The 11,921-nt window shown below is 36.9% G+C and overlaps 2 protein-coding genes across 5 annotated transcripts; both read left to right on the top strand.

Annotated features, from left to right (window-relative positions):
• The first annotated feature begins 1,351 nt into the window (after nucleotides 1-1,351).
• On the top strand, nucleotides 1,352-6,517 carry LOC102600133 (uncharacterized). The gene is made up of 3 exons (XM_006346712.1): nucleotides 1,352-1,807; nucleotides 5,633-5,791; nucleotides 6,082-6,517. The coding sequence occupies exons 1-3, from the start codon at nucleotides 1,511-1,513 to the stop codon at nucleotides 6,148-6,150; spliced, it is 525 nt and encodes a 174-aa protein (XP_006346774.1). The 5' UTR covers nucleotides 1,352-1,510; the 3' UTR covers nucleotides 6,151-6,517.
• A 1,414-nt stretch (nucleotides 6,518-7,931) lies between these two features.
• On the top strand, nucleotides 7,932-11,921 carry LOC102599143 (mediator of RNA polymerase II transcription subunit 11). Of its 4 annotated transcripts, none has more exons than XM_006346709.2 (5): nucleotides 7,932-8,038; nucleotides 9,169-9,209; nucleotides 9,294-9,363; nucleotides 10,715-10,831; nucleotides 11,256-11,921. In XM_006346709.2, exons 3-5 carry the CDS (start codon nucleotides 9,310-9,312, stop codon nucleotides 11,451-11,453), a joined length of 369 nt encoding a protein of 122 aa, XP_006346771.1. In that variant the 5' UTR covers nucleotides 7,932-8,038; nucleotides 9,169-9,209; nucleotides 9,294-9,309; the 3' UTR covers nucleotides 11,454-11,921. The 4 variants fall into 4 exon arrangements, with proteins under 4 accessions (XP_006346771.1, XP_006346770.1, XP_006346772.1 ...); XM_006346708.2 differs by having other exon boundaries at nucleotides 7,933-8,043; XM_006346710.2 differs by lacking the exon at nucleotides 9,169-9,209 and having other exon boundaries at nucleotides 7,933-8,038.

The following is an 11,921-nucleotide window of genomic DNA, read 5'->3' as shown; positions in this document are numbered from 1 at the left end:
TCTTGTCAAATCTGTATGTATACATTGAATACCCTGCATGAGTTCTCCTTTTAACTAAATAAGGTCCATATATTATTTCAGCTCCTATGCATTTCATTAATTGTGTAACTACTCTCTACGTTGTTGTTCTTGAATTATATGATTATTACACGTCACTTGTTGACTACATAGTCCCACAACTCAAAATGCTATGACCACCAAAAGAATCATCTCAAATGTTAACGAAAGGATATTAAATGAATCTGCTTATTGATGGGTGGTATCCCAGGGGTGGAAGAATCACCTAGCATGGGTCGATCCCAATATTACGGGTGGTATCCCAGGGGTGAAAGGAAAGCCTAACATTGGTCGATCCCGATTTATATGTCTACCACTGATCAGCTGGTCATTTGTATTATATGATGTTCACAGAGTGTAAAGTAAAGAATGATAAAGTAAAGAAAAGAATGTAAAGTACCTGATTCCATAATATAAGAAAATGTGGTCTTGTATTCTTACATTGGTATATGATTTCATTTGAGTTCTTATTTCACATACAGTACTTTATGCCTTACATACTCAGTACATTCTCCCGTACTGACGTCTCTCTCGGGGGACCTGCAATTCATGCTGCAGGTACAGGAGCTACTAGATCTCCCCAGTAGAAGAACAAGACATCCATCGGCTATTGGTGAGCTCCAGGTTGATTCGGGGCTTTTCGAGTCTATAACATGTATTTTGGTATTGTATAGTAACTGAGTGTAAGGTGGGGCCTGTCCCGATCTTAACCCCATAATGTTTTATCATTTAGAGGCGTTGTAGACTATGTATAGTGAAGTGTGGTTGTGCCTCGTGTCTTAGACATCATGGTCCGAACGACCAAGTCATGTGCACTTACTTTTTGGCTTGTTAATACTGTCTTCTTTAATGAAAACATGTTATCCACTATGGCAGCACCTTTAAATGTTCATAGATAGAGCATGATTACAAATTTGTCCTCCCGAGCCTCCTCGGCAACGGGTGTCGGTCCGCCTTAATGGGATTTTGGGCGTGACAAACCACACCAATCCATTTCAAATTTGGTGGTTAAAGCTCCAATACGATGACAATACGATAAGAAAGGTCTTGCAGAAAAATTATCTGATCTCATGATAATAAAAAACTTGATACCTTTTATTCTTATTATTTTTTTCAATGTGAAAGCGAGAAAGCTTAAGAGGCCAAAAAAAAAAGGTGCGTTCAATTGATATGAATTTTATAGGCAAAAGTTAAAACTTAAGTCCTAAATCAGAAATTATTTTTTTAATTAATAATTGAGGTAGGTAAATAAAAATCGTTGATACTCGCAAATATATTACATGTTAGATTTATATCCCTACATAAAAAGTAGCAAACTGTTTATTTTGCTCCCCAGCTAAGCACTTCCCAAACCAAAAGGATAAAAAATTCCACTAAAAAGAGCAAAAAGCATAAACGACTGATCGGAGAAGAAACAACTCGCCGCCGAGTTAACACCGGTTCGCCGTCATAAATGGATGGAGTAGGTGCCCGTCTCGGCCGGTCATCAGCTAGGTACGCACCGACAACTGTATTTACTGGTCCGGTTCGTAGGTGGAAGAAGAAATGGATCCAAGGAGCGCCGCCCAGCTCCGGTAACAGCCACAGTCGGACCACTGCTAACGGCGGCGTTAATGGCAGTAACGTCTCTCATCTATTGCTTTTCAAGTGGATACCTATTAATGCGAGCCAGAACAATAATGACAGTTCCGCTAAGGACGACGTCGTTTCGGTGGAGGAACCACCTAAACGCAAATTCAAGTACATTCCGGTACTAATCTTCCTAATTTTACTTCTTTATGAACTTTATATACTGACTACTGTGCATTGTGTGTATGTATGTATATTTTTGCTATTACATTTAAGTATCCGGTATCCCTAACCTACCGGCCTGAATAATCCAAATTGACGCTGTGTATTGTATATAACTATAAGCATACTTCAATATTGTGCAATTTGAACTAGCTTTAATGTTTTTTTTTCTTTTTGTGGGATGTATTCTGTAAAAGATCAGATTTTTTGAAGAAATGAACTGGGTGTTTAGGGTTCTGGGTTAATAGTTGGGTTAGGAAGGACTGGTTAGCATTGGCGGATAGAGTGTTTCGCTTTGTGCACAGAAGGCAAGGAAATTCAGGTCATGAGACTGTAGTTGACTGGAGTGGACACGAAGTTTCTTACATTAGCTAGATCTCGTTATTGCTTCCTAATTATCAAAAGATAAAGCGGTAGATGAGTAACATTTGGAGTTGTGTTTGCAGCTGCAGACATTGGCTTCATAAGTTCACCCATAGGTATAGTGATACACTACATAGCTTCCTAAACAGGACTTTATATGAGGTTGAGGCCCGGACACGCGAAGCAAGAGGAAATAGGTATAGGTTAGATCAATAAAAGAAAGGCGAGGAAAGTGTACAAGATTCCAGTCTGGCGACCTCTGAAGGAAGGTGGTGTCGAGGAAGGGTATTTTGAATCTCAATCAAATAGCTGCAGTGACTTAAATGCTGGATCTGCCTTTGCTTATAGATACTAGTGCATCTGCCCACGCTTCATGTGGTTGTGGTAAAGATTCTCTTACAAATACAAAAAATCATAAATTTGATGGAAGAAAAATGAGAAGTACAAAAAATTTGACACAGATAAGTAAAATAAAGGTATGGACGTTAATCCCACATTTAGTCTAAAATAATTGTTTCTACCAAGGAAATAAAATTTTAGGATATAAATGTTGAAAAGTTAAAACTACCATTCTAATAAGGGAAATGGGTCAGAAATATGCCCCTACTTTCATTTAATAGTTAGGTTTACCTTTCGTTATACTACGCGGTTATTCATGCCTCACCCGTATCCCTACTTGGATGCAAACCCCCAAATATATCCAAATTAATTATTTTTTAAAAAAAATGACCCATTCCCAATTGAAACTCATGCCCGACCCATCTATCTATCTTAACCTAAATTAATTTAACCATTTTCAAATGAACTTCATTTGGAGCTATTGCCATGGTTCTGCAAATTGTTTTTGCACATGTATGATGAAAAAAATTTGTTCTTCCTTTTAAGTTGTATACTCCTTTTAAAATGGCCTTTATAATATGCAACTAAATTTTGTGCTAAACTTTTTCAATTTAAAATAAAATCAGCCGATTCTCTTTTTTCTTCCATAATCCTTCTTCACCAAAAATTGAGTTTTGAAGAATTTTTCTCCTTATCAACGTAACAATGCAGCAACCAAGAAACAATATAGGATATGAGAATTATAAAACGAAAACAACCCGTCAATGAATTTTATAGGGGAAAAAATGAAGCTTCGCCGGAGCAATGATTTCGTCGATTAGATTCAGTGTTAATAGAGGAGAGAGGGGGAGGTGTGGGTGGCGTGGTTTCAATGGCATTGCCGGAGCAGCGCCTAAAACACAAAGATCCGATCAGATCTGGGCACTTTTAGACGAGTATGAAGGCTCTGTAAATGGAGGAAAGAGGGAAGGGGAGAGTGGCATCGTGGTGGATGGCCGGCTAGGGCCGTTGCCGGAGCTAGCAGTAGTCATGAGACAGTTGGAGAGAAGTTTTTTCGTACTTTTTCAAGTCAATAACAAAATAAAAAGTTAAAAAATAAAAACAATGTTCTTGATGAAGCTTTTTTATTTCATCAATCTTAATGTGTATTGTAAATTGTTATAGGTGTTCTTGGTGTGGTAGTGGAAATACATGGTAAAATGGGGGACTTCTTTTTTTGACGAAATGTTTATTGATGAAGAAAAATAGGTTAAATGATTAGGTGAGTCGGATCATGTTAAAGGAAGAAATTGAGTGATTTGGGTTGAAATTGGGGATTTGAGGTCATTTTGGGGGAAATCGTAAGTTTGGCGGGTATGGGTGTTAAGTTAAATTGAGTGATTTAGGTTGAAATTGGGTATTTGAGGTCAATTTGGGGGAAATTGCAAGTTTGGAGGGTATGTGTTAAGTTTCGTAACGGCGAGAGTATGAATAACTACATAGTATAACGAAGGGTAAGCCTAACAACCTAACTATTAAATGAAAGTTGGGGGTATTTTTGACCCCTTTCCCTTCTAATAAAGCATAACAATTCTAGATTTTGTGACAAATAAGAGAGTAATATGGGTCAAAAGAAAAGGACATGGAGAATAAGAATATAGACATAAAACCTGACAAATATGTTTGGGTTTCTAATACTTTGGGACTCTTATGTAACAGTTTGGCTATTGATAGTGATTGTTGGACTCTCCAGTAACTGCTTCTCCTTTAATAATGAATTTGGAATTTTCAAAAATATAATTAAACGAAAAGAATGCGTAACAAATACTAGAAAAAAAGATAAATAGGAATGTTGGCCATAAAGAGATGCCATATCACCTAGTTTATGCTCACCTTCATATAGATATATTGATTGGTTGGACATAAGGGATATGTTCTTACATTCTATTGTGAGCTTGCAAAAGTGCATAGCTGAAGGACTGATATGCGTAGTTTTCCAAATAAACATGAAGCATTGATTTAGCTGTTATGTCCTGAAATGTGGGAATCCGAATTTCAGAGTTCTTTAGTTGATAGAATATGGATTTCTTCATAAACTGAGGAACAAAAATCCTCTGTGGCATGCCCCCAAGGCCTAGCTCGAGTGGCAAAAGGTGGAGGATTTGTGGCTATATCGCAGGTTCAATCCCCACACCATACAAAGTGAAGCCCGGTATTTAAGTGGAGAAGGGTAGAGGGGCGGGCCCATTATCCACCAAGTTTAGAAGGCTGTGATTGGTCCGAAGGGCGGGTCACAAACGGATTTCTCGGTTATCAAAAAAAAAAAAAATCCTCTGTGCCACAAGAACCATAGAACTACTCTTCTGTGTTGCAAGTTGTTAGTATGAGAATTGTTGGTGGCCCGAATATCTTTTGACTTTATATGCTTTGAAGTAGAAGTACTGTCTTTAGAGGTAATGAAGTACAAGTTTTTATTGACGACCATTTTCCCTATTTATGGCGCCAAAGAGATTTCACTTTATCTCCTTGAGAAGTATAATTTCCCTTCCTTTTCTCCTACTTTAGTTTGACTAATCTATGTAAGAGCAAGACCAAATAATTCATTTGTTTCCATTTCTATGTTCCCCTTTTCCATTGTGCAGATCCAAACATGACAGAAGGCTGAGAAGTACACTTAAGATATCCTACTGATAAAATAGAATTACCATTTAACTATGTGTGATTATGTGGTTCTCATGTCACTGCTTTCTTTGTTGTGTTAATGAGGAGATTAGCAAGACAGTAGCTGAGCCAGGGATTTTAAGAAGTAATAGATTTGTAGTAGTTGGAATTATTGACATTCTCAGTATGCCTTATTTCCTGATGGATATAAATGGGCAATGTCAAATCAAATCTGCTACAGCTAATTGTGTGAGTTATGCATTGTCCGTATTCTGGTGGTGAAGCGTACTTGATCTATACCAAAGTAATATGCACTGTGCCAATTTTTTTTAATATTTCTTTCCTTTAAGTGGATTGCTTCTTGTATGTCAGTAAAGATAACAGGATTGGTTTGTGCTGTGCGAGTATACTTTTTCATTTTTTCTTAAAATGGTTGAGATAGATTAACGTGCTTGAAGAACAAAAGAATGATGCATCTGAACAAGCTGAAGATGATATTAAACCAATTGAGAGTGACACAAATAGTGAGGAGCCAATATCTCAGGTGGATGGTTTTGATGAAAAACCTGATATCAACGACGTGCCCATGGAAGAGAATCAGGTACGTTAAAGCTATATAATATTCTTGCCAAACTTGTTATATTTTTATTTTTTGGTTCTGTCTGATCTTTGTTTGTTTGTCCTTCCTGTTGATGCCTTTCTTTAGCTTCTTTGGAAGTGTTTTTTAGAAAATATGTCATGATTTCTCCCTCCGTCGTTTTCTTCTATGTGTGAACTTTATCTGGTTATACACTCCAGTTATATGGCTAGAAACACAATCCAGATTTCACAAGTCTAACAATGACATGAGATAATGTGTACGAGTGTCTAAATTGAGTCTTTATCTTTCAGGATCCGAAGAGAAAACCTCCAGAACGACAGGACTTAAATGAAAGGACTTTGGACTTATCTTTGGGCTAGAAAGCTCGCGATGAAAACAATTCTGACTAAAAAACAGGTCAGGCAAGTGAGCTACAGGAGCACCAAGTCATTTGGCATTCCCCAAAATGTTGCCCTGTGTCAGTTGTGACTAAACTGCCTGTGTCTTCATATGACACCGGCTTAATGTAATTGTATTCTGAAGCTATTGTGTTTACTTTGTAGAGGATTCGATTTTTCTGGGAACTATAGCAAAAAACCTTAATGTTGTTCCATCACATTTAAGTGCTAGAGCACAATGTGTGATATGTGTTGTTTAGGCGCCTATTAAGGGGTCGAACCTTGCTTCAGACAAGAAGCCTGATATTTGAGTAGAGAACAGTAGAGGTGTCAACTCATTATCCATCGACATTCAAACTGCTCTTCATAATTTCTCTGCATAAAAAATCACATTGGAGTGCTAAATTCATTTCTTTTATTCTCATAAGAAAGAACCAATGCTTTTAGCGTTTGAGAAAATCTTTAAAAAATGAAATATATTCTTGAAAGTTAATTATATATACATGGACCAGCCATTGCAATTCAAAGTTATGTTTTTTTTGCATAAAATTATGCGGAAGTGAGGCTTGCCACAGACTATTTCCAAGAGAGGAAGTTTTTAAGTATCTTGGGCCGTGCTCCAAGGTTGTGGGGAAATCGATGATGATGTCATACATCACATTGGAGCGGCATGGGTGAAGAAGAGGTTTGTCTCTGGAGTTGTGCGTTATAAGAAGATATCACCTGAACTTGTTTTGTGGGGTGGAGTGTTGGTCAGTCAAGAAGTCACATTTAGAAGATGCATGTTGCGGACATGAGGATGTTGAGATGGATGTGTGGACATATTAGGAGCAACAAGATTAGGAATGAAGTTACCCGAGAGAAGGTGGAAGTGGCTTCTGTGGTGTACAAGATAAGGGAAAGGAGACTGAGATGGTTTGGACATGTGCAAAGGAGGTGCGTTGACGCCCTAGTGACAGAGTGTGAGAAGTTGATTGTAGGGGTACCTAGAGGGGTAGAGGTAGGTCGAAAAAGTATTTGGGAGAGGAGATTAGACAGAACATGACACAACTTCATATTAATAAGCACATGTCTCTAGATAGATAGGAGTGAAGGTCATGTTAGTGTAGAAGGTTAGTAAGGGTAAAGTGTTGTCTTGCTATGAGTAGGTTTAGACTTGTTAGTGCATACCGTAAAACTTCACTCAATGGGATTTTCACTGAGTATGTTGTTGTTTTAATATCTAATATTCACTTAATTTCTAAGTAATTTGTAGCATAAAATATTTAATATGTACCACCAAATGCATATTGGGATCCTTATTTTTAACCTTATTTGGTGTTTAAATTCTAAAAATAAAATATTTTTTAACTATTCTTATCAAAGATCTAGATTCGAGTTATGGGTAGCATGTCGTCTTTTAATAGGAATGTTTTACTAAAAAGTACTCTATTAAATTAATTTTGGACAAGTTTAAACAGATTAAAACAATAAACTGGCAAGTCATTAATCCATTCAAATTACTTAGTCAAAATAGAGTGAACAATAGTATATATATATATTATTTTATTTTAACTAAAAAGAGTGAACAATAGTAATGATTTGCTTATGATCATTTTTAGTTTTTATTAATATATTCATTTCATCACCAAATATTTTAAAAAAAATTTATAACATATAAAACAAGATAAAAAAATGTTTTTTTTAAAAAATAAAATAAAATTATGAGTTAATTTAAGCAATATATTTATCCAATATATAAAGAAAACTAGTTACATGCTTTTATGATAAAAAAAAATAAAAAATTACAGGCAACAACTCGGAGCTGAGACTATCTCCGACCGACCGGCGACTGTCGCTCTTCTGCCACTCATACTTGCCGCCGTTGAAGGTAAGGTATGATTGACTTCTCACTTGTAGATGCCGATAACAGACCTCTCGCTGGCTCGTTTTTTTAATAATAAAACAAATATTTCGTGCCTGTGCGTCTTATATGTGTTTGTATTTGAGCTTCGTTTCTCTCATGCATGATGTGATATATCGTTGTGCGTTTGAGCTGAATTTGGGGCTTTTTGGTTCTTTCGGAGCTTCAGGGATTTGTAATTTGAGGACCTTATTTTTTTGGTCCTAAATCCACTGCTTGCTTTAGTGGCTGGCTTTAGGGTTGAGCCGCAGCAGTCGAAGTTATGAGTGATGAATTCCTCCAAAAAATGGAAAAGAGAGAAGATGACAAAGAGTTAATGAAGTAATTGGAATATGAAATTTGTGAGGTCTTGAGAGTGCTGGTTGTTTGTTTAATAACCTGCAGATCTCGGGTTCAGGGCTATTGAACGATTCGAAAAAGCTCATTCGGAGTTGAGTGAATGGATACTCCGAGATAGAACGAGAAAAATTGAATTTGATTAATTCAAATTTATAAGACATTTGAACAATTAGAAAATTACAAAAAACAAAATGATTCAGTTTGAACAGTAAAGGGAGATTAATCAAGTCCGACAATGGGTTTGAGTGTCGAAGGAAATAGCCCCTTTGCAGAAATGCAAGAGGAAGACAGTGAAATGTTAGGATTGCTCGTTTGATAATCAGCAGGTCTTTGGGGTAAAGGCGGAGGTAGGATTTGAAGTTTATGGGCTCAGGGTTCTAGTCCTTGATCGTTCGGTATGGGGGATGGAATAGACAAGGATTTCTCATGGGATTAGCTATCCCAACTTCTATATGGGATAGCTAATCTCAACATTTTAGTACATATCCCATGAGATTGTTATCCTGCATCCTGCCAACTAAACGCAGGATAAAATAATTTCTTGTAAATTAATAATTTATACATATTAAATAGATTTCTTAAGAAAAATATAGAGTTCGGACGAAAGTTGTTGATTTCGGCCAAACCCGTATCTTGAAAGAGTATAGGGTGGTAAGTTTAATGGACATAATACTTATTAGAGGTAGGTTTCTCTTCTATTTTCCGATTGATTACAGAAGATTTAGGTTTCTGATTGTTCCTTAATTATTTGACTGCAGAGACCTCAGAACCAAAATCTCCGAAAACTGCACTGAATCAGGTTTTATAAGTTCTGTTTATTTCTCCACGTCTAGCTCGCTCTATGGCATTACAATTCAGTAATCTTTTTCTCCTGTCCCAACAGCTTCCCTCAGAATACCATGGATTCTCAAAGCCAGAATACTTCATTGCAGCGGCTGCAAAATGTTGAGAAGGTAAATGTTTCTACAGGATTATTGACTTAAGAAGGGTTGATTTCATAGCTGTTATTCTTTGTGATCAAAATACTTAAAGTTCTGATTTCAGAATTGATACTACAATATTATATCTTCCTTACCCGAGTCCTTGTTACTTGCTCTTCTATACTGTATACCAAAATGTTTCAAGAAAGAAAAAGAAAGAGGAGAGTACTTTTTGAATTTAGGTGAAATCCATATTTCGTTGATTGGGTGAAACACATAGAAAAGCTTGAAGATATATGGATGGTGTTATGCCCCGGAAAGGGACTCCACCATTGAGCTCTCCTAAGCCTTCTGGAGTTCCGGATCCTTCACTTTCTGGGACAAGAGAAATGAATGAGGACAAGAGCCGCTTGGCCAGATAACCATGACTAAGAATTTCATGTCACCCACCTATATCTGCAGCTTCCAAGAAAGTAAGTTCTGGCTGAAAGGAATGAGATATTTAGCTCTTGTGAAAGCCACCCTCACAAAGCCTTAAATCTTGGGTCTAAAACCGTCAAGTAAATTCAACTTCTCATTGTTCTTGAAGATTAACTATTTCTTCCTTCAATTTTGCATCTGAATCTGATGATGGTCAATATAACAACTCTATTTTTTATTTCTCCTATAAGCCAAACGACCTCTGACTAGTTACCACTCCCCTAGGCCAAATTATCTAAACTACCAGGCCCAGCCATATAGGTGCCGTGGGACTTTTCTCCATCAAGAAATCATGAGAGGATAGGATGACGACGCTTTAGGATTCAAACGAAGCAGTTCTCTTGATTCCCAAAAATCTAATGATAATCAAGGGCCATTGCAGCAAGCTCAAGACTCCTCAAATCAGCCAAAAAAATATAACTTGAAGTCAGAGAATGAAGATGGGAATAGTGTTGAGGATGACGACAATGATGAATAAATGAAAGACATTGTGGACCGAGAATAGGATCTGAAATGGCTATTCAAACTTCTGCTTCTGTTGGTTGCTTTCTTCCCGTCTGGCTCATTGAGTATCTTCCACGAACTCCAGGTTGATCTTCAACAGTTAGAAATCAAATCGTATTCGAGATCGTGCTGTCATATGCCCTGAATATCTCCTAACACGAGTTTTCTCTGGTCTAAAGGAAACAGCATCTCTGTTGTTTCCTAGTCTTTGGTTTTTTCAGATTAAAACGTGGTGATGTAGCACGTCAAGTGCAAAGACAACTAATTGTAATTTGATGAGGAAATCATGATCTTAACTTTCAATGGGGAATCAGTAATCACTTCTCTTGATAGAAAAAATTTAACTGAAACATTACTGACACATACCGTCTGTTGCTGTATCTTCCTCTGATGGTTGCAGAGGATAGTCAGAGTTCTGGAGCTAGCAGGAGGTGTAATGGATGAAATGGCAAATCCGAGCGGCCCCAGGAAGGAGTTTATTAACAACCATTGCAGTGAGTTCATGCAACTAATCAAGGTAAGGACATACTTTACTTCTTTGCACCTAGATATTCTTGAAACCTTTGTAAGAAACATGATAGAAAACCATGTAAATGTGTAATAAGAAGCCGTTAAACTTTCTTGCTGTCAGTCCTGGCCTTTGAATGTATGATTCGATGACTATTCTCATGCTTACATACTGTTTTTGGTCCTCCTTTTATGTGTATTTATTTGGTGTTTGTTATTAAATTTGAAATTTTGTCCCATGTATACAAGGTAAAAATGGACAATTTTGGTTTGGTTTGGTTTGTGAACTTTTACGTTGCGAGCTAGCTAGTCTGCTGTTGTCATGGCCAGTTTAATATTATCTTTTGTCCGGAAATACTGTCTGTAACTTGAGATCTGATTGGACCAAGATCAGTTTGAGAACTAAATGGATGATATTTTACTAATTACAACAGGACATCCAAGTCACACTGCGAGAAGAAATCAAAAGTGCATGTGAATATCGTCCTTTTGAGAAGTGTGACTATGTACCAAGAATATCAAACGAGATCTGTTGCAAGAAACTCGAGTATGTCATTTCTCAGTTCGACAATATGAAACAAACAATTGAGGGGTATCATGCTGCAGCATCAGACCATATGGCCCTTGATTAGTAGGTAATATACTCAGTATTGCCTCTTGTTCGTGTGGAAACATAAATATCTACGACAACAACTACTACACCTCAACTCCAAGCAAGTTAGAGCCAGCTAATCTGCCAAGATTAATTTATTTATTTAAAGCGTTTGAATCAATACCTCAGGATGACCACTTTTCTGTGAATAGGTTTGCCGATGGATCTCTACTAATGATATAAAATCTTGTTGCAGTTGAAAATTTCTTAGAACATGATATTACATGTCTGTGTAAACTTTGGTTTTTCTTGGTTGTTCAGTAAGCGATGATGAGTTGAAGTACTTGGAACCTTGAATGGGGAATTCTCTTTGAAACAATTCTTGAAATGTCCCTGTACTGTTGGATTTGTATCTTATTTCATTCAATACTATAGTTCAGTATCTGCTGTTGAATTGTAGGAATGATACATTTGGTGTTCACTTGTTTATGCAAAGAACTTTGCTCAA

This window comes from Solanum tuberosum, unplaced genomic scaffold, assembly GCF_000226075.1.
Source record: "Solanum tuberosum cultivar DM 1-3 516 R44 unplaced genomic scaffold, SolTub_3.0 scf00086, whole genome shotgun sequence".
NCBI lineage: Eukaryota > Viridiplantae > Streptophyta > Magnoliopsida > Solanales > Solanaceae > Solanum > Solanum tuberosum.
This window is presented reverse-complemented; position numbering and strand designations above follow the sequence as displayed.

Excerpts from the sequence above, each read along its gene's own strand:
- LOC102600133 (XM_006346712.1), top strand. The coding sequence starts at position 1,511 with ATGGATGGAGTAGGTGCCCGTCTCGGCCGGTCATCAGCTAGGTACGCA. Across the intron at positions 1,808-5,632 it reads GCAAATTCAAGTACATTCCG|ATTAACGTGCTTGAAGAACA; the intron begins GTACTAATCTTC and ends TGGTTGAGATAG. Across the intron at positions 5,792-6,081 it reads TGCCCATGGAAGAGAATCAG|GATCCGAAGAGAAAACCTCC; the intron begins GTACGTTAAAGC and ends TTTATCTTTCAG.
- LOC102599143 (XM_006346709.2), top strand. The coding sequence starts at position 9,310 with ATGGATTCTCAAAGCCAGAATACTTCATTGCAGCGGCTGCAAAATGTT. Across the intron at positions 9,364-10,714 it reads GGCTGCAAAATGTTGAGAAG|AGGATAGTCAGAGTTCTGGA; the intron begins GTAAATGTTTCT and ends TGATGGTTGCAG. Across the intron at positions 10,832-11,255 it reads AGTTCATGCAACTAATCAAG|GACATCCAAGTCACACTGCG; the intron begins GTAAGGACATAC and ends TAATTACAACAG.